The sequence below is a fragment of the Dasypus novemcinctus genome, chromosome 2, assembly GCF_030445035.2.
Source record: "Dasypus novemcinctus isolate mDasNov1 chromosome 2, mDasNov1.1.hap2, whole genome shotgun sequence".
NCBI classification, from domain to species: Eukaryota; Metazoa; Chordata; class Mammalia; order Cingulata; family Dasypodidae; genus Dasypus; species Dasypus novemcinctus.
In genome coordinates this window covers 150,456,224-150,475,990 of record NC_080674.1, presented here as the reverse complement: position 1 = coordinate 150,475,990, position 19,767 = coordinate 150,456,224, and the positions used below count along the sequence as shown (strand labels likewise).

Below are 19,767 nucleotides of genomic sequence, written 5' to 3'. Positions count from 1 at the left end.
AGGAGCCGTCCCAAGAGCTAGGCAGAAAGACACTGAAGAAAGCATTACAGAGAGTGTAATATGATACAACCATTTTGGACAACTGTTGGAAATACCTACCAAAGCTGAATCAGTCCTCCATATATATCCACAGATATACAACCATGTATTCAACTAAAACTCCTGTACACAAGAATGTTCATGGAAACAGTATTCTTAATGACCGAACAATCTAAATGTGTAGCAATAGTCATACAGATATAGCATTTCTGCATGGAATATTATACAGCAGTAAAAAAAGAAACTACAACTACCTGCAACATGAGTGAATCTCACATATAAAAGTATTTACTATATAATTTCATTTCTAGAAAGCTCAAAATTAGGAAAAACTAATCAATGGCATTAAAAGTCAAGCTAGCAATTATCCTCATGGGTAGAGATGGAGATGGTGGTGATTAAGGATGGGAGAGGCATGAATGGGGCTTCTTGAATGTTTTGTATTGTGTATTGTTTCTTAATCTGGGTGCTGGCTACATAGTTGTGTTCACTTGGTGAAAATTCATTGAGCTGCACTTACACTTCTGATTTGCATACTTTTAAAAATGTATTTATGTTGTGTCACAATAACCTTACACTCCAATAAAAAATAAAAGATTACTTAAAAAAAAAAATCCTGCCCAGTTGAACTAATTTGCACATTGCAGACAGCTCTGTGAACAAACGGTTTTGGAAAAGAGCCTCTGTCTTCCAAAGGCTCCCTGGCAGGGGTTAAACAGACCCAGGAGGGCTGGAAATCCTTCCCCAGGGCCTGAGCTCCACAGACTTGGGCCAGCTCCTCTGCAGCAGGAGTGGGCTGGGCGGGGCCGGATGTCCTCAGGCAGAGGTGCGCAACACCAGGCACGCCAGGCACAGGCCCGTGGTGTCTGTGTTCCTGGAACACACCATCCTCACCTGCCCCTGAGCCTTGACACTTACGGTTCGCTCTTACCTCGCATGGCTCCTGCTCCTCAGCCTTCAGACCTCCTCTCCAAGAGGCCTTTGCTGACCTCCCTCAAGGAGCCATCTCTTTCCCTCAATTTGTCACATTTCCTTTACTATCTCCTTCAGAGATTTGGCCAACATTGGAAATTACGTTCTTATTTAGGTTTTGACTCATTATCTACTCCAGCCAGCCACCTGAAGCCCCTTGGTAGACCTGAGCTCTGGGAAACCTCTGCAGGGCCCCCGGGCTATGCCCCCCTGCGTCGCTCTTGTACTTCCCTATGCAGCACTACCTGTAATTGAATCATTCTTTGAGCAAGTATTTGTTTAATGCCTATCTCCTCTATATGGCTATAAGCAGTGGTGGTTCTACAATTTTTATATTGAAGGTGGAGGCAGCCCATCTGTTGGGGTGGGGGGTACAATACTTCCATTCCTTAGTATTTGATGCAAGGTTACGTAATGTTCACCGAACTTAAGTAATGAATGAGGGTACCAATGGAGACTACAGGGGGAAAGTACAGCCCACCCCACCCCATCACAGAGACATTACCACTGACTGCAAGCTCCACAGCATAGGAATGGGATCTGTCCCCTTTATTACTATAACCACAATGTGTGGCACGGTGCCTGGCACACAGGAGATACACAATAATTGTTTTTGAGAATTAGTTCATTATGAAAATGAAGTCTTGTACTTCTTCTCTGAAAAAGAGGGATGCTCCAATCAGAGCATAACTTTGTTTTGTTTTGCTTCTAATAGTAAATAAATTTTTTCCAAGATGACAGTGCTACAGTCACAGTCTGCATACAGTACAGTTTTGTATTGGCTATTTACAATTTACAGTAGGATTTTTTCCTCTGGAAAATACAAGTACAAAATCTAAGTACACAATAGGATAGAAAGTACCATTCCAAAGCAACATTACACATGAAAGAATGCCAAGCACAGGATTGGCACACAGTAAGTGCTCAATAAACGACCGTAATTGATTGGTGTTCCTGCCTTCCCTCACTCCCACTAACTCATCTCCAGGCCCCAGCAAGGACAGGCGTTCATAAGAGGGCAATGCCCAGATTTGAACCTGTTCTGCTCACCTGGCCACAATCTGATGGAAATGAAGACTTTTAAATTTGGGTTGGGGTGAAAGGACTATAAATAGCACTGGCAGGAAGGCAGGTTAGTAGGAGTCTCCACTAGTAGGAAAGTTATACCTGGGGAAGAGGCCGAGCAGCTTTGGAATGGACAAGGCAGAGTACGTAGTCGAAAAATCCAGCAAAGGTTGACCGGCTGCCCAATCCAAAAGAATGAACATGATTTCTTCAACCTGTTTAGGAGCAAATGTTTCACTTCTCCCACCATCTTCCAACCATTTGCCCTAGAGCTGCTGGAGAGGTTTAAAACATAAATCAGAGTGTGTCACTATCCTGCTTAAAACCCTTAATAGGAGAATATGTGAACTCCTCGCCAGGTGCACATTGACCGTGCTTGCCAAGCTCGCCACACAGGCCCTCCCTCCCTTAGTGCCGCCAACTCACCACGCAGGGTTTGGGTTTCCACCCAGCAGCTAACTGTCTCCTCCCGCCTCCCTCAGGCTCACTTCCTCTCATTCTTCAGGATTCTACTCACAACCACTTCTCAGAGCTATTCCCTGACCCTCAAATCAAAATCCAGTCCCCTTCTTCCCCTGATATCCCCAGCCATCCATATTTTTCTCTCCTAGCACTATCATAACCTCAAACTGCAAAGATTTCCTGTGTCCCCCAATAAATTGTAAAATTCACAAGGGCAGGGAGGGCTGCCTGCCTGTTAGGACCAAATCCCCAGAGGCAGGGCAGACCAGCACAGAGATGAATGAATGAATCCTGTCGTAGTTGCTGCCTGAAACCACACATTGGTTCAGATTCCCAGCAGGATCAGAATACGGTCCAGTACCCTCCCCAGACACTGAATCACACCCTACTTAAACATCAGCGCCCCTTCCCAGCACACATCAAGGGGCTTCTCCATCTGCTACCATCTCACCAGGGCAGGGACCGCTCCACCTCCTCCTCCAGGGAAGCAGAGAAAAGACAAGAAATGGAACTGTCCCTTGGTGTATTCCACTAATAAAGGAAAGAGGACAGGGCCCTTTGGGCTCCCTCATCCTCCTCTATCCTGCTCTTCTGCCATGGTTTAGAAAGGATTTATATATTCCCATCCTTCTACTTATTTGAGGAAAGACCACGGTGAGCACCAGCTGGAAAACTATTGCCTCGATTTTCTTAGAGATGCAAGAGACAAGTTTTTTACTTCTGTGATGTTGAGAAAGTGTGGTAGCAAAGTAGAAAGAACCGAGTTGCAAAGACCTAGGAAATCAGTACAATTTACTAGCTTTTCCTCTTGTCAAGTGAAAGGCCTTAGGCCTCAGCTCCTAAGTCTGACAAATGCAAATAGTGGTATTTAACTTCAGCACATGTCAAGGGTTAGTCCCACACAACTGTAAAATAGCATATTGTCCTGGGAAGAGTTTTTCTCTTGGCTTGGAGGAAGATCTTGGCCCGGAAAGGAAGAATGAGGCCCCCTAAGAGCGGGCCTGCTCCGACCGAAGGAGCTGGGTAAGTAATCACACGGAAAATGGCGTCTTGAGAGGGGCGAAAAGGCATCTCTGACGGGGGTCAGTGGCCTATAGCTTTGATCCGGGTGTGCAGAAGGACCCACCCCTGCCTATCGCAGAAGCCCAGCCTCAGCCCTAGGCCCGGCCTCTGGTCCTGGGTTGGGAGCCTTTCATTGGCTCCTCTGTCTGATAAGAGGTAAGCACCGACTTTTTTTCCTTCCTACGGTGGCGTAGGAAGAAAAAGACGCCCTCACAATGTCCGGGTGAAGTCAGAGCACCGGCAAGACAAACCTCACTAGGCATTCGGGCCCTGGGCCTGCAATTCCTGCCATCAAAGCCACCCCCTATCCGGACTCCCCAGAGGCTACAGCGCCCAGTTCCTGGGTGGAGACCGGCCTGCTGCGAGGGCTCCCCGCCTACCCCGAGTCAGGCCTAAAGGTGCGGGTTTTTCTTTTCACCGGCTTAGGCTGAGCCCCTACTCCCACCCCACCTCATCATTAATAGTACAGAAAGGAGCCCCGGCCATTTCCCTGTTCTCCGCAGCTCACGTGCCCTGCTGTTATTTAATCCCGCGGCCAGGCCCGCAGCATCCTAGGCGCGGCCGGCTCCACCCATCCACCTGGCCGGTCATCAGCCGCAGCCCCTTCCCGGGGCGGGCGGCGGCGGCGGAAGAGAGAGGAAGGGGTCTACTGCAGAGCTCTGCGAGCCTTCGGGGGATGAGGCTCGTTAGGCCCGCGTCCTGCGAGGGCTGGAGAAGGGGACAGCCGGGCGGAGCGGCCGAGGGCGGCGGACGCCTGGCCGTTGCGGGCTGCACACTGGTGGGCGGGGGAAGGGGGTGGTGCGCTGCGTGGCGAGGGCCAGGCCTCCGCAGGCCGAGTAGCCAACACCGCCCCGGGGGGTACTGGAGCCGGAAGGGCCTCAGCCCTGTCACTGTCCACACCCAAGAAGGGGGAGGGGTGATCTGCACTCACAGAGAGGGAGGCTCAGCCTCAGAAAGAAGCCAGATTCACTCAGCAACCGCCACCCCGCCCTTCTTTGATATGGACTACAGACATTTTCTTAATTTTAGGTAAACGCAGCTTCAAGGCACCTCTCTCCGACGTCCCTAAGTGCCACTGGTCTGCAGCAAGAGAAAGCCCCAACAGAGGTCCTTTCGCCCCCCCCTCCCATTCGTGACTGCCTACAGCGGGTAGAGATCCCCTGAACGGTCTGGGTGTGCCCTCCCCCACCCAGCTCTCGGCCCTAGACCCGAAGGCCGCAGCGCCCCCCCGCCTCCCAGCAACACTGACGGTTCTTGCCCAGGCCCGCAGTGGCGTGAAGGCGGCCTTTACCTCCTCTCGTAGGCTGGGAGGGGGTACAGCCCGCGCAGCTGAGCTAGCTGAGCCAGCTGCGGCGGTCGCCGCCGCCCTCCATTCATTAAAAAAAAAAAAAAAGCAACAACAACCTCCACCCTTCTTTGTAAAAGAACGACGGCCCCTGGAGGAGCGCGAGCCAGCCCCAGCAGTCACGGGTTAAGTTCTTTTCCGGCCCCCCATTCATAAAAAAGGGAGCGCGGCGCATGCGCTCGCGGGGGTCTCTTGTGCCCACCCATTCATAGAATCGCGGACGGCGCGCGTGCGCACTGGAACTCCTTTCCCTCCCATTCATAAAAAAGCCATTTTCCCAGGCAGTGGTTGCTACATCGCCGCCGAGGCAGCGAGCGGAGCTGACAGCGCTTAGCTGGCTCTGGGACGCGCAGAGCCGTGCGGGTTCCTCCCGCGGGCGTCTGCGAAGACAGCGGCGGCTGACCCGCTTGGGTACGGGGATTTACACAGACGTGGAGCGATGCTTGTGACTCTGCGGCTCCTCAAAGTAAGTCCATGGCCGGTTTCGGAATCCGAAACTGCCCCCTCGGAGCCGCGACGCGTCTCCCCCTGCGGCCGGGGCAAACGGTGCGCTATTTCTAGGCGCGTCTCTGTGTTCCTCCCCATTCCCTGCGCCTCCTTCAGTCGCTGCGGTGCGCCGCAGCTCCCTGACGCCCTCGGCCGGGCCGGCGAGGCGCCGGGGGTGTTCACAGCCTGGCAGCGCCGTTTCCGACCCCCGGGCACTGCCAAGTCCAGCTTCCCCGCCCAGTGCGACTCGGGAAGCCCCGTGCATGTCCCGGGAGTTTGCCTCTGGCTTGGTCTCTTTTCTCCTGCCATCCCCTGCCCGCGGTCGGTTTGACCGGCGACTCTGGGCTCGACTGCGAGCCACCTCTTGGGTTCGGGGGGCGCCCTCGCCCTGGGCTTCTTGCCCAACCCCCGGTTCCGTGCCCACGGTGCCACCTCTACCATACATAGGTCTTCCCAGCCACTGCAGCGGCCTATGCTCGACGTAGATTTCTCTTTACCCTCTGGAGCCGTGACGGACCAGGTTTCCTCCCCTTTTGCCTCCCCCTCGATGGTCACTGCGGGGCTGGCCCCGGCCTGGGTATTTTTGCTCCCTCTCCTTGGCTAGGCGTTCTTCGCCGTCTGACCTTTGCTCCGCTGCCGCATTTTGTGCTGTGCAACTGCCTTTCAGTTCCCTTTCCCTTCCCCGGCCTTTGCAAAGCCCCGTGGCTCCTCGGCCTCTTCCTGCCTCCCTATCCCTGGGCACTGACCTGTACCAGGCTCCGGGGCCCTGGGGCCGAGCTGGGGCTGTGTTGGGGGCTGAAAGTGCGTTTACATAACGCTGGGCGTGTGGGCTGGAGGGAGAGGTTGCCTGCGTAGGAGAGATAAGGCTCCCGCTTTCCCTCCTTCCTCCTTGGTGGTACCAGACTTGACATCACCGAGAAGACAGAAGGATAAAGACGGTACGTTCTGAAAATTCTGAATCGTCAAGGCCACGGGGGCAGTGATGGAGGCGAGGGCGCGTTTGGCCAGCTGGGACGGCCTGGAGCTTGGCTCCATCAGTCCAGCCAGGTCTGTGGCCAATTCCTCCTCCATGCAGACAATCAGAAAGCATTTAGACAGTAGCTGCTCTTGTGAAAGGAAGACGGTTTCTCAACTCTCGTTGATTATGGACTGGGGGTGTGGGCAGAGAAGGCAAGAGGTGCATCCTGAGACGGAAAATGGGTTTCATGGGGCTTGCAGGAGAGATCATCTGAGCTGGAGGGGCTGGATCGTGGGCAGAGGGAGAGCTGCTGGCTGTCTCCTTCACCAGCTGCTGGATGGGCATCCATATTGCCAGGGCAAGGACAGGATGGGGCCTTTTCTGGCGTAGAGAGGCTCCCAGGAGCCCCCCCCAGCATGGTAAGTGCTGGAAGGAAAGGTGTGTGTTCAGCAGGGTGCCTGGACCCAGTGGCGATCCTCTTTCCTGCCTCCAAGTCAGTGGCTTGATTTTCCAGCTTTGGGCAAAGCAAGGCACAGGTGGAGGCCAGAGAACCAGCTTAGGGACAAGAACAAGCTTGTGTATGTCTGGTTAGCTGACCCAGGCTTCTCCAGCCTTTTTGATTTGCTTCTCAGATACAAAGCTGGGAGGTAAAAGGCTCAGAGCACTAGCGAAGTATGGGTTTATCAACCTCTTAATAAAAGCTGAATCTGGCTGGATGCCCTTCCCAATATTGTGGATTTCACAGTGTTTAGCATTCTCTTAATGCAAATAGACCATAAACATCTGAAATTTTAGGCTTTTTTGTTGTTTGTTTTTTTACAGTGGGTATGGGCAGTCTCTCTCATCCCCCGCAGAAGGGTGGGGAAGAAATTGTAGAGACGTCCAGGGTGAAATTGCATTTCCCTTGGGAGGGTCCTCTCTGATTGAGTCCTCACTTAGTGAGCAGTGCACACTGACCAGCGAGGTGTGTGCATGGTGTAGAGTTGGGGACATTTTGGTGGCAGATATCTGAAATTTGCTTGATGGGCAAATGTTCGTCAGCTGGGGTGAAAGACTTTAAGGCCATCTCTTGGCGATCTTCCTTTTCTGATTCCGAATTCAGGGAGTCCTTCTCCTTTTTGTTGGGTGTAAATGCCCTCCTGTCCCCAGCCCTCCTCCCTATCCCCATGACTGTTTACAGATTACACTCTGAAATGGCAACATCTAAAGCCTTGGTTGGGGCTGGTAGGAATAGGCAGAATGGACAGAGTCTAAAACCTGGCAGAGCCTCGGCACTGGTGAGCACTTGGAGCTCGCAGATGCCATTTTTGTCCTCACCCTTCCAGAAGAGGTTGGAGAGATGTCGCTCTTTGGAATTCCGCCCTCTGCCCAGTTTTCGTATCCCTTTCCCCCAACTCTGGTAAACTTGATATTGCATATGCCCAGAGGTTTGGCTGACTTTCTTGAACAACAAATGACACAGCCTTTCCAGTGCATAGTTTGATTTAAAAATGAAAGGAAGGGCAGACCATCCACACCCCTCACTGTGGCCCTTGGGATATGTGCCTGGAATGGCCTATGGGGATTTAGCTTCCAGTCCCTGATGCTGAAAAGTCCCTTGGTGTGCCGTCTTGCAGCCCCCAGTTTTGGGCCCCCACAAGCATTTTTTTTGGAACATCCTGTTGGGAAGCAGTAGGATGTCGGTACCAAGGAGATCAAGGAAGGTACCCCTCTCTTCATTCAGAGAAATTCATTGAAGAATAACGGTGTTTAATTTGGTTCTGAATCCAGAGCCCCTGTTATCAGAGGTGGAGATTCCCTTGTGACTACGTGAGGACACATTGTTGCACAAGCCTCTGTATCTAGGGTTATTTGAATCTCTTTGAATAATTTGAATAATTAAAATGAATAAGTTGAATAATTTGGCTTTGGGATGTTGACATGACAAGGTCTTTAAGAAAGGGGAAAGGCAAGAGTAGAGAAGGCCAACCTAGATCTTCCCTGAAAGAGGAAAGCAGTGGCTCTGTAAAATACATTTTTGCTCTTACAAAGGAGGTACAGGGGAAGGTAAAGAATAACATTCTGAAAGCTGTTATCCTCCAGACCAAGCAAGGGGCCAAGGCAGAGCCAGACAAGTGGCCAAGCAACCCTGCTAAGCTTGGGCCTTAGTTTCCCCATCTGCAGAGTAGAGAGACAAACTCCCGAGGGGACTTCAGGCTGTGCTCTCAAGGAGCTGAGTAGGAGACCAGTTTTAAGGGAGCCCCTTCCTGCACAGAAGGTATGGGTGTTGCATGATGTAAGAGGCGGAGTATTCTTGGCTCTCAGGGGTCTGGGGCCACCCTGCAGATCCGGACAGCTGACAAGGCTGGGGAATGTATCCGGGACATGTGGCTGGGTTTAAGAGGCTCCGCCGTTCAGCTGTGATCACGATTGTTCTTTCCAAGGACAGGCCCTAGTCAGTGGAGGAAGCAAGGACACTGGGGAGGGAGCACAGATGTGCTGGATGGAGCGGAGAAGGGAGGGGGCCCTCCTGGGGCAGGTGGCCCCTTGCAGAGTGGTTTCCCTTGCTGAATGCCTCCCCCCTCCCCTGGTTGGGGGAGGGTGGTCATTTCCTGCTCCTATCCCAGGGGTAGGCTGAAATCTATTATTCTAAATTCACTTCTTGGTGGAGGGTGGTAAAACACAAAATGAGCTTTTTTGCCTCAGTGGCAGGGGGCCCTCCCTGGTGTCTGGCTTTCTGGATCCCACCCCAAACCTTGACTTGGACCAAAAGTTCCAAACTGCACCAGTGGGTAGTAGGCACCTTCTGGCTCCATTCTTTCCAACTCTTGATTTGTAATTCCTCTTTAGGGTGATCTGGGCAGATGACGATTCAGGGGGTAATACAGTGAAGCCGAGATTTTAAGCCAGTTAACATAGCCCAAAGCCAAAGTCTAGTGAGACTGTTGCCTGTCCGATAACAAAATATTTTTCCTCTCCCATCCATCCTTTAGAGCTCAGCTGATTGGTTGGGAAAGAGGGTCAGGAACTGATAACTGGTGGTGGGACAAGGTGATGAAAAGCTGATGTTTTCTTTTGCAATCTAATGGATTGTGGCCAGAGGTGAGTGTCCTTCCTGCTGGCCCTTGGGGTGGTGGAGCAGGGGTTGTGGAGTATTCTTTCTCAGACAAACCCAAATCCGGCTTCCTAATGATTTGTTCTCCCACTGGGGCCATCCTCAGCTGAGATTGTCTTCCTCTGTAGGGTGCAGGGAAGGGCAAGTCCCTGGCTTCCCCAACCCCCCTTTCCCCTCCCCTCCCTTCAGTAGTCTTTTTAAAGCAATAAGTCATCATTTGGTTGTAGCTTAATTAACTGAACTGGGATGTTAGTCAACAAAGAACCAAGCTATAGTCGTGGGCAGGCTCTGCCCAGAAACTTTCATTCTGTGTTGTTAAAGGGTTAAACAACTTTCACTGAAAGAACCTGCTGAGACTGAATGAAGCAGTACAGAAACTGCCGGTTCATTCAGAGCCTCTCTTGCCAGTTTGTCATTAGCGGATCCAATCCACAGTTTTCAAAGTACAACCATTAGGTTTTCCCAATATTTCCCAAATTCTTAGGGTAAGTCAAGGGGAGGGGGGGTGGAGGGTTGGGAATAGGCATCTGATTAAATTGTGGGAGCGGTAAACGGTTAACATGCCTCTTGATTCTTTTCAGCCAGCTAGTATTGAGCCTTCTGCAGCCTGGTGCTCACCGCCACCCCCCACCCCGGGTACATATGCAGTGTCAGACTGGCTGCCCGTGGGCTCACAGACCACCAGGCAGCAAATACAGGGTAGTGTGTGCAAGTTTTCACTATCCTTCTGATCAGTATTCTAGAATTCTCCTTCCTCTCCCGACTTCCTCTTACCCTGGCTCCTCTTCCCTTCCCCCAAAGATCTGGATCAGGAAGCCCCCACAGCGCAGGTGCCCAAGGACACTTAAGTTCGGCTTTCTAAGTAGGGGAGGAGAGAACAGGATTCCTTCCTACCCCATGGTTTCCTTTTAGGGACTGTTTTGTAGTGAGATTGTACAAATGAGATCGGTTCAACTTTTAAGAACTAAAACTGAAAACATGTAGTCTTTTTCTTTTGGTAGTGGTGGGAGGTGACAGAAGGGATGGCAGAGGAACTGAATTGGGAGTGAAGATGACTTGTGCTCCGCATCTTTCTTTAATGACAGAGATTGTGAACCCCAGCCTCTGCTCCCCACACCAAAAATTCCCACCTGGGGGTGAGTCTGATGTAAACCCCATTGTACCTTCATTTCTCTGAAAGCTGAGTTACTACTGCTTTCCCCACCGGTGGCCAGATGAGGTTCTCTGAAGGCTGGTGGCAGACTGAGGAGGCTGTGAAAGTGATTGGCGCTTTCATAATTTTCCATGAATCTCCCCAGAGGTTATGGGAGGCTTCTGCCAGTCTAAGGGCTGTGTGATTAAGGTTGCAGCCTCGAGAGTCATGCTGCCTGGGCTCAATCCTGACATGATCGTTTGCTCTAGCCCCATGACCCTTTGTGTTTCCCTTTCTTCCTCTGCGAAATGGGTATTTGCAAGGTGACTAAGGATTGAATGAAAAAGTCATTGGTGGCTCAGCGTAGTTCCTGGCACCAAGAAATGTTTCATAAATATTAAGTCGTTCCCCTAAGTATTATTTATTATTATTACAAGGTTTGAGTGGAGGTAGAAGTTTGCTTTCCTCGTGCTAATCCGTAAGACTGCCACCTAAAATTTGATAGAGGCACTTTTTCTGGCTAAGTGGAGTGCTGGCTTTGCATCTCTGTTCAGTCTTCCAAATTGGCCATCAGTCTCTTCCAGGCAGCCTAAAGAAGGCAAAGCCTTGTCTCCTATTTATATTATAAATCTCTTCCTTCCTCGCAGAGGAAGCAAAGAGTACATATTAAAACTGCACTTAAGTTTGTCAGTGTTGCAGCAGTCTGGAGGGTGGGTGTGTCCCAGTGAACCCAGAGATTGATCTTCCAAACCAATTGAGGGCTGGGTTTGGTTTATTTATTTAGAGACATCATTTAGCTGTGCTGAGGGGTTATCAAAAAGGCAGCTCAGGAAGTTGTTTTTCATTGTCAGCCAAATAAATTCAACAAAGGCTCTTAGCGGCCTTCTGTGGAGAGAGGGCCTCTGCTGAAGGGGAGGTGAGGCCCTGAGGCCTGAGAAGGTTTGAGCCGTTGAACACTATAGGTTTTTGCTGAGCTGGTACCTGGAAGGAATCCTGCAACAGGGTTTTGATGGGAAAGATAACTTCTAGACTGCTTGCTGGAGCCATCTTGGAGGCTGTGGGTCCCACGAGAGCTGAGAGCTGAGTCATGGGCAGGCTGAGCTCCCACCCCCATGCCTGGCCCTGACTCCAGGCCCAGATGTTGACAGCTGCCCCTGGAGGGAGATGGGAACCTGTTCATGCCAACAGCCCCATTGCCTGCAGTGGCTGCTCCCACCCCGGTTTCCTGGTGGGACTTTTCCATGAATTGGGGAATCTGCCTTCTGGTTCCAGGCCTTTTCATTACCCTGAGCCTTGCCTGGGCCTTTGCTTTATCCACAGGAAATGCAGCTGTTTTTGAAGAACCCCAGTAATAGAGTTGGGGAAAGGAGAGTAGATAATCTGCTCGAGGGAGGGAGTCGCTTCTTTTTGTCCCTTTTTGGCACAGCAAGTCCCAGTCTTGATGCTGAGAGACAGAAGCCCAATTATATGGGACCGTAAAAATCTTCCATCTGCCAAGGACTTTTTTTCTTTTCTTTTCTTTTCTTTCAGCTTTCTGAGTATTTCTGACCTTGGCTTTTGGAATTCAGGAGTTGTGTTGTCTTCGTCCAGGGCTTGCAGGTTCTGGCTCAGCCACCTCTTGGCTGCTGCAGGAGATCCTTGTCCTGTGCCTCTGTCAGCATTTTCCATTCTTAAGGCCTAGTGACACCATTTTCTCCAGGCAAAGTCCCCAGGGCTGGCACCTGAGATTCCAAGCTTGGTCTGGTGACCCCAAAAATGTGTATTCAGGAAGCAAGGCCACAAAGCCCCTAATTTTTGCTGTCCTGGGGCTGGGCAGGGTTGAGGTAGCATTCCCCAGAGTTCCAGCCTCATAGCCAACCTAATCCTTGGGAAAACTCCTCCATAGATGCTCATGTGCCATTTCTCCCTCTCCAACCACAGGACCCCCACAGGAGGCTGTCTCCAGACCTTCCAGACTCTTGAGGCAATCTCTGCCTCGAGGAATTTTCCCACTGAAAGATTTCCGTCTGAAGAGAGAACACAAGGCAGTAGGAGACTTTCTCCAAGAGGGGTAAACCCAGTCTGTAAAGAAATACCAGTATGTTTTAAGTCAATAGGGCTGTAGGAGAAAAGCCAACAATAGTTCATGCCATGTGTCAATGGGAAGTAGCAGTTGACTGAGCATTGAACTTTGCAGAGAAGACTTAATGCCTCTTGCATTTAGCCGTATAGATAATACACAGATGACAGCCCTGTGAATAACCCCCCACTCATCCCCTTTGTGAACTTTTCATCTAGAACTATCTCTTTATTTTAGGTAAGCAAGAAAGCTAATAAGGAAGCCCTTCTTTCTCAACAATTTAACTGTTTCTGATCAAATTGTTGTCTCCAAGTAGGAGAAGAATAATACTGAGTGACCCCAAATGCTTTTTTTCCCCCTCCTTTCTCAGTATAGATGAGTCACAGGGAAGAGGAACCACCTGACCACTGGGATGGACCAAATGTGTCCTGAGCCCAGAGAGATAAGGGGTTAACTTGGAAGCGAAACCTAGACACATCACCTTTGAGGCAAGATGAATAAAGCGGCAGGGCTGGATCAGTTCTCCTAATTAGAACATCATTAGTTTCTTCAAAAAGCATTTACCAAAACCTCACCCCAAAGCATCTTAATCCAGTGTATTTCTTGGTTGTTGTGACTGTCTTCCCATTCTATCCCACCCCATCAGTGGCCCTCCCCTCGTCCCCTGGGATTCTTAAGATTTGGGGTGGAATCTTCCCAGAGTCTAATCTTTCCCTTGGATTCCAAATTGTGGCCCCTTGGGCAGAGGTCTTGGCCTTCTGCTGCTATTTCTTTAAATTGATCTCCAGCCGAATTCCGAATGTAAAGGTCAGCAGGCAAGGAAATGGCACTTCTAATAGAAAACAATGTGCACTTTCTAAATTTGAACCAAGCCGTTTCCGCTCTTTGATTTAAGTGACTTCCTGGGGTTCCGTGTCAGGCACTGCAGTTGAATCTCTGGCCAGAGTCCAACTTAAAATTGTACTCTCTCAGTGAAATTAGAAACTGATCCAGGGTTGGCTTCGCTGTTCTAGTAAATAGCATTTAGGCTGAATGTTCAGCTCAGCACTTGGAAATGGGTGATGTGAGTGCCCCTTGAGAGGATTTCCCATCCCAGTTGTGAGAAGCGCACCTACCCAGGGGTTATTAGCTAACCACTGGCAGTTGCTGCTATTAGAAGTGGTTGTAATAAGTTAATATCCTGGGCCCACAGGCATCAGATACAGTTCTTCCTTGTTTTAGGAATATCAGAAATGAAGACTTCCATTCCTTGGCTGATAAATTCCATGGGGGCAGGTAAGAGCTGTGTTCACCACACTGTCCTCCGCACCTGGCACAATGCTTGGTGCGCAACACTTACTACTTAGGGAATCTTTAGCATCTCTGCAATGATGATAAGTTATTGAGCCCTTGCTGTATACCAGGCCATATGCTGGGTACTTGATATGTATTTCCTCCTTTAATCCTCACAAGAACCCATTTTAGAGATGACAAAATTGAGGCATAGAGATTAGATAACTCATTCAAGGCAGCAACACTGCTAAGCAATGGTGAGAATGTGAACTTGGGTCTGATCCCAGATCCTGTGCTTATGACCACTAAACTATATATCTTGAGTAAGGAGCCTGTTTCACAGATGATTGATTATGAGAATGGACTTGGACTGCCCAGATTTGAATCCTAGTTCTGCTAGTTCTGTTTTGTGTGACTTTGGGCAAGTTGTTTTGAACATTAGTTTTCCTTAACTGGAAAAAGAGAATAGTTGCTATTTTTTAGGGTAATTGTGAAGAGTCAATGACAATGTATGTGGTGCTTAGGCGAGCACCCAGCATATATTAAGTGCTCGTTAAGGGTTATTTCTACCACTTACTATTGTTCTTGCTTCTCTTAATCATCTAAGCCTTGGAATGTGTTGGAGAATCCACTGAGGGAATGCAGTTCCTGCTTGCAGGGGTCTCCCAGGGGTTTCATGGGGAGACATTGACACGGCCATACACTGACAGCTGCAATCCATTCTTTTTTTCTTTTTCCTTACCCCTCAGGGCCCCTAGAAGCCTGTTTCTTGGAGCTGTCCAGGACCTCCAGCCCCATGGAGCCCCCAATCCCGCAGAGCGTCCCCTTGATGCCCAGCTCAGTCATGGTTCAGCCCCTTCTTGACAGCCGGATGCCCCACGGCCGGCTTCAGCACCCACTCACCATCCTGCCCATTGACCAGATGAAGACCAGCCACGTGGAGAATGACTACATAGACAACCCCGGCCTGGCGCCCCCTGCCGGCCCCAAGCGGAGCCGGGGCGGGGCCCCCGAGCCAGTCCCGACACCTGCCCGCTGTGACCAAGATGTCACCCACCACTGGATCTCCTTCAGCGGGCGCCCCAGCTCCGTGAGCAGCAGCAGCAGCACGTCCTCCGACCAGCGCCTCTTAGACCACATGGCACCACCGCCCGTGGCTGACCAGGCCTCGCCGCGAGCCGTGCGCATCCAGCCCAAGGCCATCCACTGCAAACCCTTGGATCTCAAGGGCCCAGGGGTCCCGCCAGAGCTGGACAAGCACTTCTTGCTGTGCGAGGCCTGTGGGAAGTGCAAGTGCAAGGAGTGTGCGTCCCCCCGGACGTTGCCTTCCTGCTGGGTCTGCAACCAGGAGTGCCTGTGCTCCGCCCAGACCCTGGTCAACTACGGCACGTGCATGTGCCTGGTGCAGGGCGTCTTCTACCACTGCACCAACGAGGACGATGAGGGCTCCTGCGCCGACCACCCCTGCTCCTGCTCCCACTCAAACTGCTGCGCCCGCTGGTCCTTCATGGGCGCCCTCTCCGTGGTGCTGCCCTGCCTGCTCTGCTACCTGCCGGCCACTGGCTGTGTGAAGCTGGCCCAGCGCGGCTACGACCGCCTGCGCCGCCCCGGCTGCCGCTGCAAGCACACGAACAGCGTCATCTGCAAGGCGGCCACCGGGGACGCCACGGCCAGCAGGCCCGACAAGCCTTTCTGACGCTTTGGGCTGGAGCCCCGGCGCGTCCCCTGGTAACTTGGTTCCCTCAGACACCTGAGCAGATCGCAGCAAGGCCAGAGGCTTGAGCCTCCTGAGGCTGACCTTGCTATGTCTGCTCTCACCCCCGGCTTTAGAAGAAACCAAGACCACCATCATTCACCCCCTCCCTACTCTCGGAAAGGATAAAGAGGCACTTTGGGTTGTTTTCAGGGTCCTGAAACTTTGCATCAAACTGACCGAGGCGGGGTGAGGTGTGGGTTTTTTTTTGAGGAGGGGGGATGGCAGGGAAGCAGGAGAATTTTTTTCTCTTTCAGAAGATAGAACCCAGATGTGGACACATATCCAGAAGTTGCAGCTGCTTGAATGCCTTTCCAGTCCTTCCTCCCTCCCTCTCTCCCCCTGCTAGTCCCTTTGGCTCCCTCCGGAGCCCGGGCAGCGGCTAGGAGGGCACCTTTGAAGAAGGCCCTTGGAGTCTTGACTTCTGCCCCTTCTCACCCCCACCCCGGCTCATTCCAGCCGAGTTTGCCCCCAGCGTCTTGGGGAAAGTGTAGAATACCCTAGCAATCCCCGATCTGTGTATATACTTGGGAGTAATGGGAGCCCGCTGAGACGGCCAGTGAGTCGAAGCCTCAGTCCTCGCTCTGCCTCCCTGGAGCCACGGGATGGATGCGGGAATCCAGGAGGCAGCTGCGGTGCGCTTCTCCTCTCCAGCCCGGCGCTGACTCTCGGGGGGGTGTTCCGCTCTTAGCACCGTCCTCCGGTTCTTACCGAGGCACAGACTCACCTGCCCACTACGTGGCCTGAGTTCTCCGCCCAGATCCTTTCCAGGAATTTCACGGGCAGAGGAGACCAGGGCAGCCAACGCGAGACCAAATATCACTTTGCCAATGAGTCTGAGGCTGTGGTCTCTGGACCCAGTCGTCATGTTTTTATAGAATAATTAAACCAGATGCTAACGGTGTTTTAAAAAATAATAATAGAACACTTGCTTCCTTTTGGGCCACCCCCAGTAAGGGCTGTTTCAAAATCTGGGGGATGAGCAACCTCAAGGAACATGATTCCCCTCCCCACCAAGAAGAGGATTTTAACAGCAATGAAGAGGCACGGCACCTCCCTTGGCAGAAGGACAGTCAGGCCAAGCTGGGTTTGGGTTCCTTCTCTTCTGATTCTGCTGCTTGCTGTCACAGCCTTGCGTGTATTGATGTGTCTGTACCTTTAATGTAAATAGAGAGATGAAGAAAAAAAAGAGTCTATTTTAGTGTTAGGAAGCCCCGGTGGGGGAGTCGGAAGAGTGCAGGTGGGTAAAAGAAATTCTCTGGGGGCTTTTAGGATTGAGCCCTGCTCTCGTGCATGGGCATGCCACCCTGCGACAGCCTCCAGAGACGTAGCAACCCCTTCTCTCAAGGTGCTAAAGGACTCAGAAAGTGCAGCATGTCCAGTGGGTAGGTACTTGTTGCATGCAAAAGCTGTAGTCTGTCTGGTCCTTCCTCCCCAGCTGACGTATGGGGTTTTCGTTTTGTGTGGTATTCCCCCCTCTCCCGCCCCCCATGAAAGGAAGTGGTCTGGGTGAGAAGAGCCACCAGGTGAAACTGGAAGTGCGTCATGGAGAGCGTTTGTAATACTTCCAGGTTCTGGAGGGGCAGAACTGCCTCCAGGAATGAGGCATGCACCCGATACTTCTCAAGGACTTTTTCCCCCCTTCTTGAAGAGTAGTTGTAACATCTTATGATTTAGAATAAGTTAACTGTAACCATAGGTATTTATTGATTGGAGGAAGGGAGGGGAGGGTCTTATTTTAGGCTTTATTTATGTAACACTTGCTAGCTTGTAAAAAGCGAATATGAAATACTGCATCTGCATTTTCTAAGGCTGATTCCTATAACTAGCCTTGCCACAGTCGTGATGGATGTTTGGATGTTCTTGCACAAATCGGAGGGAACGGTGGAAAGGAAAACACATTCAGCCAACCACTTATACTAAATGAATGTATCAGATGTGTACTGACGGGACTGGAGATCTTTTCCTCAGAAAAGGGCACAGCGAAACTTAGCCCGGCGTGGGATTTGAGGGAGGATGGGCTTGCACAGGCCTCCAGGCCCAGTGGCAAGTTGCACTTTGATCTTGAAGGTCTGCCCGCCCGGTCTGTGGAAAATTGATTTACATAAGCTGTATATGCACACACATCTACACACTTCCCACACCTGCCCTCTACCTGCATAGACCGTTTCCTTGCAGAGGGCCTCCTGAACCCTGACTCTTGGTGTACATAGTTGTAAACGGATTTTTCTGGGTTTGGGTTTGCTTTTTACTCTCCCCCCACCCTTGTTTTGGCTTGTTCTTTTCTGGTTTGTGTTTAGCCCTCTAGATGGATGTCTGCGGAACTCTCCCTGAGAGACCCACCTGGCGTCCCAGGTGCTCCCTGGTGAAGGGAAGGAGCGAAGCACCTCTGGTCCTCCCAGCTCTGTTGTGGTAGTGATTCCTCAGCATGTTTTGCCGAGCTTCTTGGCAAAACAAAAGAGAAAACTGGCTTGTCCATGGACCGAGTGGTCGCCTGAAGGACCAAGCACTCAGACCCACAACACATTTCTGTGGCTGCTTCTGGCTGGTTGTGTCTCCTGTCACCAGTGGCTTGCTTGGTGGGATTATAACCTTTTTTGAAAAGTGCCACTTGCTTCCCATTTCTGCTCAACCTGGGGCAGAAGGTGGTTCTGCTTAGAGCTGGGTGTTGGGTCTGCCAGTCCCTGTGGGGTGCTTCCCCCAGGGGCCCTTGGTGTGTGGGCTGGGGAAGGTCAGCTCTCCGGCAGGCGCCCTGGGAACTGAGAATAGGATAGCAAAGCCTGACCAGATGTGGGGGCACAACCAAGGTTTCTCGGGGTGCCCACCTGGCAAGGCGGTGAAGACCAGTCCCTGCTGTTGACCCAGGCCCCCTCACAGCAGACGGACATGGAGGACCTTCGCGTTGATGGACGCACAGTACTTCCAACCTCGTGGAGTCTGCATCTTCCCTGCCGTCCAGGCAAGGGAGGCCCAGGTAGATGATGACTTGTCCAAGGTTGCACGAATATGGGATGTGTTGATTTGGACCAGAACCCAGGCCACTCTCCACTTGAAGCTTCATGTTCTCCTTCACCCATGCTGCCCCAGACTGGGCAGCACACCTCAGCACTGTACAGTTCACCAGGGCATCCCATCCTGCAAGCTTCACCGGCCTTCTGGGTCATGGCTTTGGTAAGCATTTTCACACCCTCTCTTGCTTACTGTGACTGTCAGTGACAAGCCTTGTGTTGCCATTCTTTGCTGTGGGTATCTGCCTGTGGTGTCTTCTCTTGCTTTCTCTCCTCACAGCCTCACAGTTTGGTTTCGTGTTACAAACAGAAAAGCTATTCAAGGGCCCTCACCCCACCACTCCTGCTTTGTTTCCCCCCTTCACTGTAGCCCCTTCTCACCCCACAACAAGTTACCACAGAAGGTTTCCTTTGTATAGAATATTTATTTTGAAGCTCTATTTTAATAGTATTTATTTTAGAAAGTCTACTATTGTAAGAGTTCTTCTGTTTGTGAAGAAAAACAAGTTAAGAACTGAATGTACTGATCTAGAAAATATATATAAATATATATTGTTAAATATACACAGGACCGCCGTTTCTCGTGTTTGTGTGTTCACACTCCTAACGTCCTCGCCCAAAAGTTTGTCAAAGAACACTGCCACAACACCACCTGGAAATGCACTCCAACCAAAACCCTGATAAGGAATCTCCTTCCCACTTCCTCCCAGGCTGTAGCCAAGGACACGGGCAAAGGAGAAGGGTACCGTGGGCCAGTGGAGTTAAGTTTCTGTAAATTCTGTAGTTCATCTCCCTTTATGCCTTGGTGCCCCCAAAACAGATTACTATGCCCCTATGAACAGACATGCTTCAAGAAAGCAAACAGTAAAGCCCTTGGTGATTTCTTTATTTCTGCAAGATTCGTGGATATTGCACAAACCTATTTTAGAGGTCCTCCTTCCCTTGACCCACCCCAACCAAGAAAACCCGAACCACTTCTTAGTTCACATGCCGATCACAAGTCACAGTGAAAATGGGGCTTCTTGAACATGTGAAGATAGGCCTCTTATTCAGGGAAAGA

At 51.1% G+C, this 19,767-nt stretch overlaps 2 protein-coding genes across 4 annotated transcripts in view; one reads left to right on the top strand and one right to left on the bottom strand.

The window, feature by feature from the left end:
- The window catches only part of ARHGAP26 (Rho GTPase activating protein 26), a 1,052,546-nt gene extending 1,047,435 nt beyond the window's left edge, over window positions 1–5,111 (bottom strand). For 2 of the 3 annotated variants that reach the window (XM_071210383.1, XM_071210390.1), the window contains exon 1: window positions 4,892–5,111. The gene's annotated coding sequence lies outside the window, so the exon portion shown is untranslated. Of the gene's footprint in view, window positions 1–2,178; window positions 2,352–4,891 lie in introns of all 3 variants that reach the window. The other variant, XM_071210397.1, reaches the window with a different exon arrangement.
- Window positions 5,112–5,201: 90 nt separating this feature from the next.
- Window positions 5,202–19,283, top strand: SPRY4 (sprouty RTK signaling antagonist 4). The gene is made up of 2 exons (XM_004452616.4): window positions 5,202–5,411; window positions 14,696–19,283. The coding sequence occupies exon 2, from the start codon at window positions 14,743–14,745 to the stop codon at window positions 15,640–15,642; it is 900 nt and encodes a 299-aa protein (XP_004452673.1). The 5' UTR covers window positions 5,202–5,411; window positions 14,696–14,742; the 3' UTR covers window positions 15,643–19,283.
- The last annotated feature ends 484 nt before the right edge of the window (window positions 19,284–19,767 follow it).